At 42.6% G+C, this 16,381-nt stretch overlaps 1 protein-coding gene and 1 long non-coding RNA gene across 2 annotated transcripts in view; one reads left to right on the top strand and one right to left on the bottom strand.

Annotated features, from left to right (window-relative positions):
• The window catches only part of roraa (RAR-related orphan receptor A, paralog a), a 184,146-nt gene extending 170,813 nt beyond the window's left edge, over positions 1–13,333 (bottom strand). The window contains exon 1 of the mRNA XM_037107867.1: positions 13,143–13,333. Coding sequence (XP_036963762.1) covers positions 13,143–13,296 — 154 coding nt within the window. The 5' untranslated portion in view covers positions 13,297–13,333. The remainder of the gene's footprint in view (positions 1–13,142) is intronic.
• A 1,373-nt stretch (positions 13,334–14,706) lies between these two features.
• The window catches only part of LOC119024775, a 39,138-nt gene continuing 37,463 nt past the window's right edge, over positions 14,707–16,381 (top strand). The window contains exons 1-2 of the long non-coding RNA XR_005076598.1: positions 14,707–14,932; positions 16,127–16,381. This is a non-coding gene — a long non-coding RNA (uncharacterized LOC119024775). The remainder of the gene's footprint in view (positions 14,933–16,126) is intronic.

Here is a 16,381-nt window from a genome sequence, read left to right as displayed (position 1 = left end):
TTTTTATTGGTAAATCGTCAACTTTTATTTGAAAGTAAAACAAATGACAGACGTTTCAGCCCCTTGGCGCACCATCATGTGGGCAGGACAGCAAAGCCAGGCAAGCCTGACGAATGCCCAGCCAAGGCAAGCTGGAGGGAAGTAAAAGACACCCCTCAAACGGGCCCGTCGGCTTTCAAAGAAGCAGCCATTAGCGAGCGCTCATCAAGCGGGAGCAGGGGCCCGTCCATTCCCCTGGTGAAGCGGAGCAAACGGCAGGCCACAATGATTCTACGGGGGGGAGGGAGGGAGGCGGAGGGCTACAGAGATGAGCCCTGGACCCAGTGGTGTTTCCGAGCGGAGTCAAGCCGCACGTCCCAGGCACACTCAATTCCCAGCCCAACTGTCACTGCTGGCACTCAATTCAGCCCCTTCAAGCACATAATCTGTGCTCGTATGGCTGTTAAACACCACACACTCCAGTCCTTCACTCATCCCGTGCCATGGTATTGTTGTGTCTGCCGCCTTTCTTTCTATTATTGAGCCATTAAAGGATTTGGGAAGAGAACCATTTCTCAGCATATGGTATCTTGATCAGCGACAAGGCAACTTAAGGACAATAGATTCCTTGCACATTTATAAACTGATCTCTCTTTTTTTTCTAGCAGGGGTAGTAACACAGGAAATTTCACTAGATGTATATCTGTAGTCTGCTTTGGAGCGCGCTGTAACGGCCGCAATCATTTCCTCATTGGTTCATGCAGGGAGGTGCTGGGCCGAGCTGCGTGCAAGCGCTATCACCGGGAACAGGTGAGAGAGCCGACTGAGATTCTCGCAAGTTGGAGGGAGAATCATTGCATTAATCTCGGTGAGCACAGTGGGGTCTAAGGTGGCACGGTGCCACGCCGGAGATTCCCCACTTACAGCCATCTCTCCCGATGACAGAGCGATAATGTCACATGGGTCCAGGTGAGCGAAAAATGGCAGCCCGCTTGATGCTCAGCCGGCCGCTTTAATTGGCTAAAACAAAGTAATTTGAGAGCGGTATGGGGGGCACGAGGGGGTAAATGATGGGACAGAAGGTCATAGCTTCTCTTTTACTCTGCTGTGTGCCATCCACCAACACTCCCAGCATGTGCTACAGTTAATATTGAGATCTATTATACACTAGCCTTTCACCATCTGCTTCACACACTGGGAACCTGTGCTGCACACCTTGTTATTGAATTAAAAAAAAATGGAAATTTGTTTTGCTGCACTGTATGTCTGTTTGAGGATGCAGCAGCAGACTTTGATTTCGTGGGGATCACAAGATGCTCAGATGTTACTGACTGTTGCTAAATCATAACAAATGATGTAATGGCATCAAAAGAGCTTTTAAAGCGCAAAGAGCAAAGAGTGTTTTCTAAAACTGCCCTCTGTATCCATATGGTGCAGTCAGAACAGGGAACAAGCCTGCATGATGCCAGTACGCTGACTACACTTCAAACTGTATTAGAGCTGCAACCAATGATTATTTCCACTATCAGTTAAGTACTTTGACAATAAATGTCAAAAAATATTAACATTCTCCAGAAGCCTAAAGGTGATGTCTTCATATTGCTTGTCCTGTCCAACAAACAGTCCAAAACATTTGGATAAACAATGTTCAGTAGTAACAAAGCATTAACTCTGCTATAGTTTGGTATTTTGCTTAATAAATGACTGAATTTATTAATCATCAAAATGTTTAAAAACAATTATTTTGTGCCAACTGACAAATCTATCAATCACGAGGGAAAGATATATTAAAAATGTCCGTACAGCTGCGATATCAACCATCCTACAAACCTCATAATACTCAGTGGTTCTTTAGAGAGAAATGCAACAAATAGTTGATTAATCTCTGAGTGGATGGGAAAAAGCTTAGATGCCAACTATTCTAACCTATTATTTCGCTTTCACATTTATAATTATAAATCAAGAGTTTATCTGAGAGTAATCAATTTGAAGTCATCATTTTAGGCTATGGGAAATTATAATAAGTATTATAAGTATAATAAGTATTTTTTTTTAATATTCTATCAACTAAACGATTGATCAATCAAAACATGGATTTTTTTCTCCCAAAATAGCAAATTAATCAATGATGAAAATAATAATCAAAACCCAAAAGAATACAAATTTCCACAAAAAAACAATTATTATTTTGTTCAAAAATTGTAACCGGACACTATTTGCATTTGCTTGATAAATGGTTGAATCAAATATCAAGAATCTGCTTATTTTCTGTCCATTGAGTAACATAAATTGCAGGGATGAAAGATCTTGAGAACATCAGTTTGACAGCTCAGGCTTGTTCAAATTATGGATCCAGTATGAGCTACCTGGGAGTCTGAATTGCTTAAAAGTCTACCAATACCAAACAGCGATGCAGTAAATTCTAAATACATCCAAAAACTAAGCGACTATTTTTAAATACCTGACGACACTCCTGTGAACGGGGCTTATTCAGGTATCCAGTTTAAAGTACTTTTTTTTTATTTGATGCAGTACATTCCCTCGTGATATTTGATCAAGACTTCCGAGACACGTAAGAAGTGACAGAAACAACAGGTCATAAGAAAAGGTGCAGCACGGCAGACATTTTTCCAATATATAAAGCCATGTGCGCAGACAGCATTTCATTAACACTTGTCTATCTGTGTGTAAGTGTGCAATCAGGCATGTGTGTGTCTGTTCAAGCGTGTAGATACGTGTGTGTGTGTGTGTGTGTGTGTGTGTGTGCGCATGTGTGTGTTGAGATACATGATGCACCTGTGTTAAACAAATGACCCCCATGCCTGTGTGGGTTTCTCCCAGGTGTGGCTGATGCATGGATCATGTGGCGCCGAGTGCTCGGGGCCACATTGGCTCAATCGTCCTGGGATCATCTCTGAATGTGGCCCCGAATTTGCATTGAGTGAAGGAACGGTTCACCTCCTCAGCACAGCCTTTCGACGCGTCTGAGGGGCGCAGGGGGAGGAGTGTGCTAGACCAACCCCCTGCAGGCAGAATCAGGTGTTATCTGTCTGACTGGGGACACCACCATCAATCTCTCCTGTCCACTTTCCTTTGCCCAGAATCAAATCAGCACAGGGTAATACATCTGCGCTGACGACGTGCGGACAAGATAAGCAATCGAGTATGCCAAAATTTTGCCATGTTTGGCTGATGTGTGAAAGGAGCAGCGATAATATATTTATCACTGTGTGCAACTGGTTTAGCCTTTTTTTTTCCTCAAAGGACACTGTGATTAAGTGAGATTCTGCCATTCCGCCCCTTAATTCTTCACCTAATTCCTCAAGTTATGCTTTCACACCGGCGTTCGACTGCTAACAAGCGCCGGCGCAACTCCAGCCCAGGCGCAAAGGTTGTTAAAAAGGCAAATAAAAAAGGAAAACTGATTTGTTCAATGTTAGTGCAATCTGTTCAGCTTGTACTGAACCTCTCACACACTTGTTTCCCATCTTTCAACAAACATTTCCTTCGCTGCTCTTCAAGGTTCAATTTTATGCCCCATCTTATTTTTTCCATTTACCGGCTCACACTTTTCATATCAACTGGAAACAAAGTATTTCCTCCGACTGCTGCACTGACAATACACATAACAAGGCCACTGACTCAGTGTGAGTACGACGATTCCGACAAAAGCCTCGCCTCTTACACGCTGGTTTTTCATGCTTTTCTATCCAGAAAAGATGGAGTTTCTTTCTGAAATTCATCTCTAAAGCCTACAAATGGAAAAAGGCTGTTCTCTTCTCGTATTTAGGCTAGCACAACTTGAGGTCTTGATCAGAGGTCCTCTTCACCTCTCTGGCTCACTCAAAATTCAGCTGTTATGCCCTTAATTAATTCAAACAGACCAAACAACATCCCTTGAGTTCTGCTCTTTTTTTCTTACGCTGGCTACCTGTTATGTGAGGAACTGATCTGAAGATTTCACTGGTTGCTTCTACAAGCACTGTGAGGTCTGGCCCTGAGCTATACTGCAGATCTGAACACACCCTGTGAGCGGCCTCACAATCCTCCTTCTGGCTCTTATAAATGATTCTATGCTAAAAGAGACTAAAAATGACCAAGCTATTGGTTTAAACTTATGATGGATCTTAGGCGGGCAATTTCAGCACCATCTGTTGAATCACTTGAAAACCATTGTGATCTCTCTCAGGCGTCTGCTGTCGGAATCTTGCTCTACAGTGTACAATAAAGACAAAATAACAAGTGCACTTTCTTGTAATTAATCTGGAAAACCAGGCTTATTATGCCTCGGGGCCACTAGGCGGCGGGGAGTCACAAAGTGACACAGCACAGGGGGAAAAAAAAATCTGAAAGTCGACCAAAAGATGCCAGAGAGAGCAGGAGGGGAAGAGGGAGGTGAAAAACCTCTGTTGACACCTGGTCTGTATGATAATCTGATCTGTGTATGATGGCTCAGAGTTTGAAAGGCACTTTGTCCAATTAGAAGTGTGCAGCAAATTTCCACCTGCCCCTGACAGAGATGAAGTGGCTCTTTCAGAAGACGCTGTGGCACCGAGCCAGAGAAGAGAGCCCAAACACTGCAAGTGGAGCAAGCAGAAATTAATGAGCATCACAAGCCACACTTGTTTAACACAAGATGACATCGAATGAATATTCCCTCAGTTAAACTGTTTTGCACTATATTTCAATTACTCATACAAAACGCACAACCTCGACAAAGGCCGAATAAAAATAGTCTGTTAAGTTGATGAAGGGTCAACAGTAATTCAAAACGTAGGTATTTAAAATGTTTAAAAGGTGCCGGTTTGTGCTGGATGTGGAGCTTTATTTATCCAAGTACTGCCCTTAACCTCGGTGTAACCCAAATACTTTTTAGTCATTCATAATGGATAAAAAACATCCAAAGAAAAAGTATTTCAAAAGGGAAATAACCATTTTTGCACATTAACGAAACTTAAAAGCAACAGGAACAGTTGTGTGGGAAGTTCTCCATAAGTTCAGAGTTCGGTGCGTAAGGAACGTCTGCACGACGCGCCACTATCAACATCAACCAAACGCCTTCATCTTCCTATTTCTGTATGTCTATTTCTGTCTGTCACATAAAAATAGGCTTTTAACAACCCAGCATGGCGTTAATTATTGCCTCTTAAGTACTGCATTAGTAAAATAAAGCTGCAAATATTGATTGATCTGATGATATACGTCAGCGAGCGAGAGCAGGACTCGCGTATCGTACATGCCAAAGAGTGACGCTGTCTTTCAATCACTGTCAGAAAAGCAGCGCAGCGGCAGCGTTGCAGCATTGATTGAGGCCCGTAGTGCCACACTCTGTCTTAGTACGCCTCCTAAAGCAATCAATCCACAGACGCCAGAACCAAATATTCATTAGTGACTTATTCATATTCAAAAGCTGCCTTTTGAAAGTAACAAAAGAGCAGAATTGTCTTTGACAGGCACATTACAATGACTCCATGACATACTGCGTGAGGCAGGAACAATTGTGATCATCTTCTATTATTTCACGAGTAAAGAGTTGTGTTCATTATTGTCGTCTGCCAGATGAGGAAATTTGTATTAGCAACCAGATTATCTGACAAAGATTATGGTGTTAAGACTCATCAGAATCAGTCTAAATGTTTCGCTGTGAAACAAACACAAATGCCTCCTTTGATTCCACAAACGCTGGAGCCAGACTTCTCCGCTCAGATTTGTTTGTAATGACACAAAGGTCGTTAAAAAAATATCTGTGTTTGGATAACACACAGACAGAGTGTGGGATGTTTCAATAAGAAGACGCTAATAGTTTCGCACGGAGTGATTCAACATGATTAATACTTATGGGTGTTGTTTAAACTACTCCAGCCCATTGGCCCCCTGTAACTGGTGAGAGAGAGAGAGAGAGAGAGAGAGAGAGAGAGAGAGAGAGAGAGAGAGAGAGAGAGAGAGAGAGAGAGAGAGAGAGAGAGAGAGAGAGAGAGAGAGAGAGAGAGAGAGAGAGAGATGGGCTGCCCGCGATGTTAATAATTAGTTGGTTCTGCGCTCAAAAAAATTCTGTCCAACCTCACCAGATTTTAATCAAAGGCTGAAAATAGTAGCTGATTGTAATCGGCACTCAGAAGTCACCAGGGGTGTTTGAAGAGCCCGTCAAGCCTGAGAGTGGAGCTAATTCGATTAAGTGGCGGCTGTACCTGGAGGGGACGGATCTGTATCTCTCCCTTTTTTATTTATGAGATTAAGTCGCGCTTGTTATTCCAATATAAATAATCAAGCCAACAGAAATGACACTGATTTTTCAAGTTGTTTTATCTGCCTGTCTCCAAAAAGTTTTTTTGTTTATTTCAGGTGACAAATAAACTTTTACCGAGTAATACTCCGGCAGTACCGATGTAACGGAAAATTACAGCGGAGGATGTGATATGCGTGCCTCGCCTTTCCCCGGTATCATTACCTCACCCCGTGTGATGGCAGCGAAGGAAAAATCAAAGTACAGGCGCTCGAGAACATGTTCTGCTCCTGCAACTATATTATTTATCATTTTTTAATTTTTTTTTCTAAATTTAAAGATGGTTTGGTGAAAATGAAAAACAATGAGTTGACATGTGGTGAAATAATGATGCAGAGAGTTACAAAAAGTTAATACACACATTTTCCAGATTGAAGAAATTATCCACTCTTGTCTTGACTATTCTGGTGAAAGGTCTTACTTTGCCAAAACCCCAAACTGCATCATATCACGTAATATACAGAGCAGAGCAACAACAGAATACACTCCCTAATAATATTACAGAATGAAACAATTTATATATGGCTGTAAAATAAACACTAATATTGCAATTCTGAAGAAGAAATGTACTATGTAGTAATCATTGTACTTTGATATACAAGGGTCCAAAGCTACATGGTGATATTTATCTGTTAAATCATGATAGATTAATTCTGCCTGTCTATTTTCTTTGTCAATTCTCATCATGTGATTCACAGCAGACGTGCATTACAACGTGATCTGTCGGTATTTTGTGAGGAGCAGTGTGTTTCTGTACTGCCACCGAGCCAACTTTGTCCGTGCAAAAGCTAATGGGACACAGACATTGTTAAGGTACCATTACTCTAACCGACGGAGAGCGCACACAGATTCCCCCGCCTCGCTAATGTCCTTCAGACTAAAATATGCAAAACTTATTTCCATCTCAGCCTGATGTCTTAGTCCACCACTCAACTCGAGTCCTTAAAACCGAGCCGCCATGAGGACCATTTACCCTGCAGAAAGCAAGATAAATAACGGTTAAGAGGCTCTTGAGGTGTGCCGTTTGAATAACATACTCTAGATTTTACAACGTTACCTCTTCCTGTTTTAAAGCACGCATATGCACATAACATCTGGGAGAACCTCTGCCGCCGGAGTTCATCCTGATTTTTCTCTCAAGTGTTCAACACATGTCATCGCTCTGCAGCCTGCATGAAGCCTAAAGCCTCTGCGGTAAAAAACATATTTTATATATATATTTTCTCTGAGTGTGCAGACACTTCAGCTGAAGGTTCACATGACCTGTCACACAAGACATGAAGCAGCGTGAGCGTATACGTCCAGTATGAGTTAGATCAAAAGCTGGTCAAAGTTCCTGACTGAGTGATGGGATTTGCAGCGCGAGGGGTTTACCTACCTGCTCGGGAGCTTTGCACCCTCCACACTGGTAGGGATGTGAAAGGCTTGGCCCAAGATGTGACATAAGAATTCCTCTGAGTGATCCTTTAGACCCCTTTCACCACCTCTTTCCCTCCAGGCCTCTTCTAAGGGGCCCTTTTCATATCAGAGAGGCGCAGAGCAGCACGGAGCCAAGCGGCACCAGTACTTAGGTCACAGTGTACCCACATTAAATTTAGACGCCTTTAACGCCCTCCAATAATGCATCTGGAGTATTTCCGGTCATTACTATTCAGACGTTTCTATCTAAGATACAAACTTCTGTAAATGGGCCATAGATCTGAGCTATCGTTCACCACTGGAGATTTCACATCAAATCTGGTGTCTGTCACTAGTCGAAACTTCCTCGCCAGCCCCAGTTAAGCCACTGGTGATTTAAACTCCAAAATAAATTGTCCCACAAGAATAAAACTTTCAGATTTGGTCTAGGGTAAGTTTGACATTTCTAAACTTTTTTTTAATTAATATTAGGGGCCTGTTAGGCATTGCACTGCGTTGCCGACAATATGTACTCTAAAAAAAAAAAAAATGAAGTTACAAAGGGACCCAAAAAAAATGCAGCTGCACCATCTTGTCCAGCATCTACAGTGTGTAACCTGAGGTAAACAGTTTCATAATATGCCGACAACAGTTAACAACTTAACAACCATTGCACTTTAATTCAAGTTCCTGTACTGATTGAAAGCACATGGACTCAAATAACATGAACCGTAGTAAACCAAGTTTTCCGCATCATATTAGCTGGCATTTGCACACATCTGATATATATACATATAGATTTCTGCATGCTATGGCACTATTAGCCCAAACGTTTAGACTTAAAGAGAGAATCGATCGTTTTAAGTGTGGAACTCAGTGGTACGCCTGTTAACAACTAAGTCCTGTGAGTGTGTGTTAACTTTCACTGGCCGGAGAGAAGCAACAGTGAGTCTATAAAGCCATTTCCTTCAATAACATCCACGGTCCTTTCTTAAAAAACAGAAAACAGCACACTCCATGTCATCAGAGGCCATTGCATATCAAATATCTGACAGATTAAAACCCACAATGAATATAAATAAATAAATAATTGACAGAAACTTCACTGAAATATTGTAAGTGAATCTGAGACGCTTATCTCACAACACAGACCCTCGTCGGCTCGTTACCTGAGCCAACGCTAGTTTGTCCCACTGCAAAGGTAAACTTTCAGACTGAATTAGTTGTGAAGCTCTGAAATCAAAGAACATGTTTAATTGAATTTAACTTTTTACAAAGAGGCTAAGAAAGTGCAAAAAGAGTGTGGGTGTGATACAAAAATATCCAAATACATATCACACATTACTGGCCAATGACGATAGACAGCTAAACAAAAAGAGACATAGGATTTTTTTTTTTTTTTAATCTAACCAGCGCTAAAAGTTGTAGAGCAATTCAGAGCACTTAACACATAAACGAGACAATTTCAGCCAAAGTGATATCTCGTAATTTTACACATATTCTCTTAGTCTTATTCTTGTTAACCGACGGTGAGAAATGAACCGCCTCACACCTCATATGACATAATCTTAATCAGTGCTCATTTAACTACTAATCCTGATGTTATGTTGACATTCAGGTATATCCTCCTTAGATAACCGCGCTGCCGTCAGAACGTTATTTGACCTTTGAAGCTCATAACAAAAGGTATGGGTGCCAAAGTCTAACCTCCGAGCAGATGTCACCGTGTATGCAACAGCTCGGTGTTACGTAGAGGAGCTCTTTATCTTTTTCTGTTAAACTGGCTGCTGTTTCATATTGAAGGATGGACTGTGGATGGATCAGATGCTGAGCTTTGACATCAAATGCACCGTCTGTTAACATTTAACAGTGTTAACTGTCTGACAGGTACCAATAAAAGAGTTCACGTATATTATAACCTCACCCACACATAAGAATTGAAAACGCAGGGGGACTTGGGACTCCATATTATGTTACAGCCAGCCAGCCAGAAAAAAAAAAAAAAAGAGACACCTAATGGAGTTCTTGTCCGAGCTGAAGGCTCAGCTATAAGCCTATACCTGTAACTTCATGCTCTCCAGCGGGCCAGGAGCCCTAATTCATTGAATTTGAGAATGCCACAGCCTCAATAATGTTGCTGTCCACTCGAGCGGCGTGCAAGCCCCCGTGCCAACTCCCGGCTTTTTCAGATTCTGTGTAAAACCTTTTTTTTTTTCTTTTTTTTTTTTTTTTAAAGCCTCTCTGTCCCTACACCTCATCCGTCTTGTGTCACCAACAGCTAAATAAATGTTGCCACTCTAGCCGAGACAAAAATAAAACCGCTGGATGAAAGTCTGGTTACGTGCTCATTAAGGGAAGACTGAATAGTTACGTTCTCTGCCTCTGTCAGGTAAGATTGGCTTCCCACAAAGGAACCAACATTTAAATTGGCTAATTTATTTATTTTTGTTATCTTAAGAGAATGGTAAGACAAACTTGTGATGAGACCATCTACATATGTGAAACAGCCTGAAAAACAAATATCATAAGGAGATGACACTGAGGCACGTTATAAGATAATGATATTCTCAAACTGTAGCAAACCACCTGAGGACGCCTTTCACAGCGTTAAAGACAACTTCCCTGCACGATCGTGAGGTTTCGAGCCTCTGCAGAGACCACAACCTTACATAAACCAAGCCATTAATATTGATTGTTTCCGAATTTGCGCACGGAGGGATCTCTCTATGTGAAAATAACACCCCCCCCCCCTTTTTTTTTTCTTTCCAGTAATGATATCCACAGCCCTCCAAGGCCTGTTCTCTGACCCGCTCCAGTCTTCCAGCAGAGCTTCTGCTGAAGTAAGCCCTTTCTACTTAAAAGGTATTAGCACTCAGGGTTAAAAACAGTAAACTCTCTGCATGCAGGATAAGAAATGTGCATCCTCAGAAAAGTCTAATACAGCTGGCGTGTGAAGAGGGGAAACTGCGCTCGAGAGTGTCTGCCGCCGCTCGGATGTTGGTTCGGTGGCCCGTTAAAAGCCAGAGAGAGAGCTACAAAATCCCTACAAAAATGCCTTACAAGTGTTTAACACCACGTAAGCCATATCTTTTATTGTTTCATTTAGTTTTTGTTTTTGTTTGGGTAACTCTGCAATGAACTGTGTGAGTGTAATAAAACAACTGCTGCTACTTCTTAATAGAACACTGGCAGTGCTTAGTTAAATAAAGCAATTAAGCAATCATCTCTTTATGGAAGGAACATGCTCCCTCCTGTCTGGTGAATGTTCTGAACATTTAATTACATTTATAAATAATCGGCTGTGTGATAGCCCAGTGAAGTTTTATTTTAAAGCAAATATAGGCGGACTGTTGCACATGTTTAAATGCCTTATTATCACACTGTGACGCGGTTAAGAGAGAACAGATTAAATGGCAGGCGACAATAGACTGCCGTTACTGAGTCAGGGCGTACACAAAAGAACGCACACTGGCATGAATACTACACAGCTCGAACATACGAGTGTGAATCAGCCCTTCTGAGACAAAGGTAGACTCACAATAAGTTTTTTTAAAAGTTCTCAAAACTTTTCCTCAAGCCGTCAGCCGCTAATTCACTCTGACATTCACTCTGATTCCTCACAAAAAAGGGTCAAAAACACAAGTTTCAGGGCAGGGAAACTCCTTTAAAAGCTGGAGAGGTCGTCCCACTGAACATGTGTTGTGTTTTCTTTTTTTTCTTTTTTCACCCATTCAGTATTACATAACAGACCGAAGGCGTTCTTTTTCCTGTCTTTCTCTTTCCCAGACGCACTTTAATCCTGTGCATAAAAGGGTGGGGTGAATATGGGTCAGCAGGTTAGGAGTGTCTCAAAGTCAGACTTGCGAAAAAAGAAATCAATCCACAGAAAAGCCCTTTTCCCAACTACCTGTCTTTTGCCCCGCTATTACATAAGTGCTCCGGCTGTGCCAGCCCACAAAGTCACACAGTTTCCCTTCAGTGGTGTATAAATACTCGCTCAAGTGCATCGATTCTTTCTTTCTTTTTTTTCTTTTTTGGTAATTAAACAGTCGTGGTGATCATGGAGGAGGGGGGGGGGGGGGAGTGGGTGAGCTCTCGTCTGAAGTAAAGGAGAAAAAAAAAAAGATCTGCGATGATGATTTCTGCTCTCAGTTGCGCGCGCTCTCTGTTTATGGCTAAACCTGTTACATAACCAGCTTACATTCCACATTCACCATATCACACTCTAAATATACCCCTTGCGCACAGGAAGAGTGCGCACGCGAAAAGAAAGAGAAAAAAAAAAAAAAACGCACCGTGCCATGAATTAATTGTCATGTATGTTTGCGTGTGTGCAGCCTTCGCCTGTCGTGTACGCTCACACACACTCTCACGCACAGACACCGACTTCCTGCTCGTCAGGAATGAGCGGAGAAAATCACTATTTTTTTTCTTTGAACTTGGATGAGCCCCGGTTAGCCTGTGCCGGAGACAGCCGAGGAGAGAGGGAGAGAGGGAGAGGGGGGTGTGGTTAAATACTGTCTGTACTGTACAACATGGACGGGACGTGGTGGATAAATCATGTTAAAATGAACTAGTCCTCGGCAGCCATGCAGACACACTTCTGGCGGGGGCTAATTGATAATACAAGAGCCGGGGTGTAGTGTCTTTTTTTATTACATTTTATGTGTCTGATCGTTTCTCAGGCGTGCGCAGCGCCGTCATGCTTGCAAAACAGTGTGTTTTTGTGTGTGTGTGTGTGTGTGTGGAAGCTGGGCGCTAAACAAATTCCAGCTGCTGGGGCGTCTTTTTGCACACAGGAATAGCCTAAAAAGAAAAGAAAAAAAAAGAAAGAAAAATCTGGGAGCTGGAGACGTGAAAGAAAGAAAAGACAACAAATCCAGCCAGACGGCGCTGTGTGCTGTATGAGGGGGGGGGGGGGGATAGTGGAAGACACGTCCCTTACAGAGGAGGGGGGGAATGAAAGGAGAAGGAGAATGGGACTGATCGATAAACTAGCCCACAGTCTGCAAAAGTTCACTTTTGACACTTTGACAGTATCGCGTCTGAGCGGACAGGTTCGGCCCGTGTTGGCACCGGGAGAAGCTCCTGACGGCCAAATTGAAGTTGCTGGGTAATTGATTTATCTTGCAGTCGGAGTAAATGTGACATCTGTGACCGTATCACCCCCCCTATGATTTGAGCTGTCAGTGGAGCCTGAACACCGCCAAACACACACACATACACATACACACATACACACACACACCGAGGCACTAATTACAGCCGAACGGGCAAAAAAGAAGCCGCGATGGTACTAAAATAAAAAGCCTCGTCCCCGCGGTTGCGTGAATTCAGACACTGTGCAGTTATTTACGAGGGAGGCGATTTAATTCATTTGGAAGTTTGATTCAAAAAAAAATCCCTCCCCCGATCGGTTTTCCTCACACAGTAGAAAAAATAAAAAATAAATAAAAAGAGAGAGAAATGCGGTCCAGCTCACCTCTGTTGGTGCTCGAACAGGTCTGCCTTCGAACCGGGGCTGGATGGTCCGCTTTCCGGAGCGTCTCCAGGTTTACCGGGGTCTCCCTGACCGGGGTAGCCGGCTCCGAGGCGCTGTTGCCCGGGTCGCTCGCTGGATCTGGAGGGGACTCCATGTTGAATTTCAGATTTACTGCTTAACTACCGCTAGTACTTCAAACTAATTCGGCGCGATCTGTGAGCTCCGGCACTGCGTCTTGCTATCTAATTTAGACTAGAAGTAAGAAATGAGAAATGCGAGTGTGTCTGGAGGTGGGTGTGTAGGTTTGATTGTCCACTAGCAGCGCTAGTGAGAGCTCCAGTCATGCACACTGAAAAGGGAGAGGTTGTCAATAGCCGAAGAATAGATGTAGGCCTGAAAGTAATCCATGCTGATCGACCCTGCGCAGTTTTTGGGCCTACACAGGAGTGGAAATATCCAATCAGACTGACCTTGATCAACACTTTTCCACTAGTATATCATATATTACACGTAAGGCAAATTATATTTTACAAATACTCCTGTTTAGACTGTTTCTGAAATTATAAACTGGACAAAATTGCTCAAAAACGCATCAGATTGACGCGCATTTGCATCATCTCCTGATCCAAACCACATTATCAGCCCATTAAACTGTAAACACGAGTATCATGTGTAGCTCCTGCGGTTGTTACATTGCTTTTTAATCACAATGTGCTTCCAGCTAAAAACATGGCCAAGATCACGCACGTCATCATATTGTGTTCACGATACACACACACACACACAAAAAAAGCGTCTATGTTTGCAGGTTTACAGCTGAAGAGCTTGGAGGAATTATTTAGCGAGTGTGGATGCTGTTATGGTCTCCAGCCACAAAACAACTTTCAAGTCTGAGAATTCAAACAGCCAGAAGAGCTCTTCATTATTCCCGTCATCATCATCATCATCATCTTCATCGTCCTGTGGGAGGAGCGCACTGCGTAAGTCTGATCTGCCTGATTAAAGGGGCTCTTGGCTTTCACTCGCTGTGTCCGCTCTGGTTGATAAAAGTTGCGGATTGACAGCAGGTTCGGTTGAGATACAACGCTCTTGAAAGACGGCGGCTCCGTGTTGCAGCTGGCAGCAGACGTCACTCACTGGCGACCAGGAGCTTGTTGCGCAGCAATTACAAACAGCACGCTGCCTGCACGTGATCAGCGGGCAGAGCCGCGAGGCGGAACCACGCCCCTCCAGAAGCGGTGCACGTGGACTTTGACATGGCCCTGCCCTCGGTGCAGAGCGCCGCACTGACAGACCGAGCCTGCCTGCAGCAGGAACCTGAGAGGGGATCAGATCATAGAGGAGGTTCAGACACAAGGCGACTCAAAGTGCTTCACAGGGGCATGCCATGACATTATGAGGCATGTTAAAATACAAAGACATCAAGAAACTAAACATTCATACACGTTAAGAAATCGGAAAGTAAGCTGAAATAGAACAGGTTTAAAAGCGTTTTTAAAAAAGTCAGAATGCAATTCAAAGCCTTGCAGTTGCTCCAGTGAGAGGCAGTGGCAAACAGATCGGTCTTCAGCCTTGATTTTAGAGAGCTGAGAGTTGGAGCAGACCTGCAGTTTTCTTGGAGTTTGTTCCAGATGTGTGGCGCATAATAACTGAACGCTGCTTCCCCCATGTTTAGTTTTGACTCTAGGGACTGGGAAGCAGACCTGTACCTGACGACCTCAGATGTCTGGATGGTTCATAATGCTCGTATAAATGCACTCAGTGCAGGATTTTGAAATCTGTTCTCTCAGGTCAGATTTGATTCATAATCACGATAGATGTTTAAGACGTGTTTTTATATTCATTGAGCTGACTTTACTAGGTGTTTTTAGGATGCTACTGAGAGTTGAATTCACTTTCATAGCACTGTGTCCCCACCTGATTATTAGGTCTACATTTAATTGAACCCAGAAGCAAATTTAACTGTTTTAAAATACAGTAGATGTAGACTCAAGGATATAGTGTCTGTACCTCATGTGATCATTTATACAATTTAACTATATTGCCATACTGTTATCATTAGAGGATCACTTGGAAAAAAGGATGGCACAAAATCGATGCATTGGATGAACATGACCAAAACAAACGGCACTGTGTTTGGATCCGTATAGCTGAAAGAAGAACGCCTTGCTGATCTATAGAGTTGTAACGATTTATCGGTTAATCAGCTTCATTAATGTATTTCCTTTTTTTAATCAGATGTGATGGCCTTTTGTCTTGCCCTTGATGTAGATTTTTTCTTAGTCCGTTGACAACATGAAAATCAGAAATCAGCCTATCTGTATATACCGATTAGTAATCAACGAGACTGATAACAAATAATTTGAGCCATTTGCAGTAAAAATGCTACTGTTGAAATTTAAAATAACCAGTGATAGAATAATAATTAAGTACGCTTTACTCCAATACTGTACTTACTTACTTGAGAAATTCAATTTTCTGATACTTACACTTTCGCTCCAGTACGTTTGTTTCATAACTTGACTTAGAGTTACTTTGCAGATTTGGATTATTAAGGGTTGATATGCTATGACTTGTGACACGTAACCAATCAGAGCGATAAACAAAGATAATTTGGAAAAATTCTGAATGCTGGTTCCAATAATCCCAAGCCAATAAACGGCCTTTCCCTAGTGAAAATGAGCACCACTATTAAGCTTGTGTAAAAGGCCACGACCTCCCTTTTATTTGTCTGTTTTCAGGTGACATGATTAACATGAAGGTAAACAGGGTCAGCATGGCACTGAAAGGGTACCTCTGTCTAATGATTCATGTGCAGATGCAGATAATTCAAAAAATGGATGACAATTAGATTAGGATATTTAATCCATTTAAAAACACTGACACTCTGAATAGTTATTTAAAAACAGGCCCCATTTAACTTGTCATAGTCACTTGGAGGGACTTTGTCAAAAAAGAACCCGTTTTCATGTTTCACTCTGCAGATGTAACTCACGAACAACAACATGATATAAGTTTTGGAGCTGTGCTGCGCTGAAGGACGACTTCTTGACAGGAGGCCAGAAGGAATCTCTCACTGCCAGGCGAAGAGGCCAAGTTCCATTCCTTCTGCTCGGCTTCAGCTCCTCCAAATTCCCCTGACCTCCTGACCCACTGCAGTTTGACCGTGTGAACCCTCCGCTGCCAATCTCCGCCTGTCGCACGTTCACCAACAACTCTGAGAATCTTGAACTTTAGAG

The sequence above is a fragment of the Acanthopagrus latus genome, chromosome 8, assembly GCF_904848185.1.
Source record: "Acanthopagrus latus isolate v.2019 chromosome 8, fAcaLat1.1, whole genome shotgun sequence".
NCBI lineage: Eukaryota > Metazoa > Chordata > Actinopteri > Spariformes > Sparidae > Acanthopagrus > Acanthopagrus latus.
This window is presented reverse-complemented; position numbering and strand designations above follow the sequence as displayed.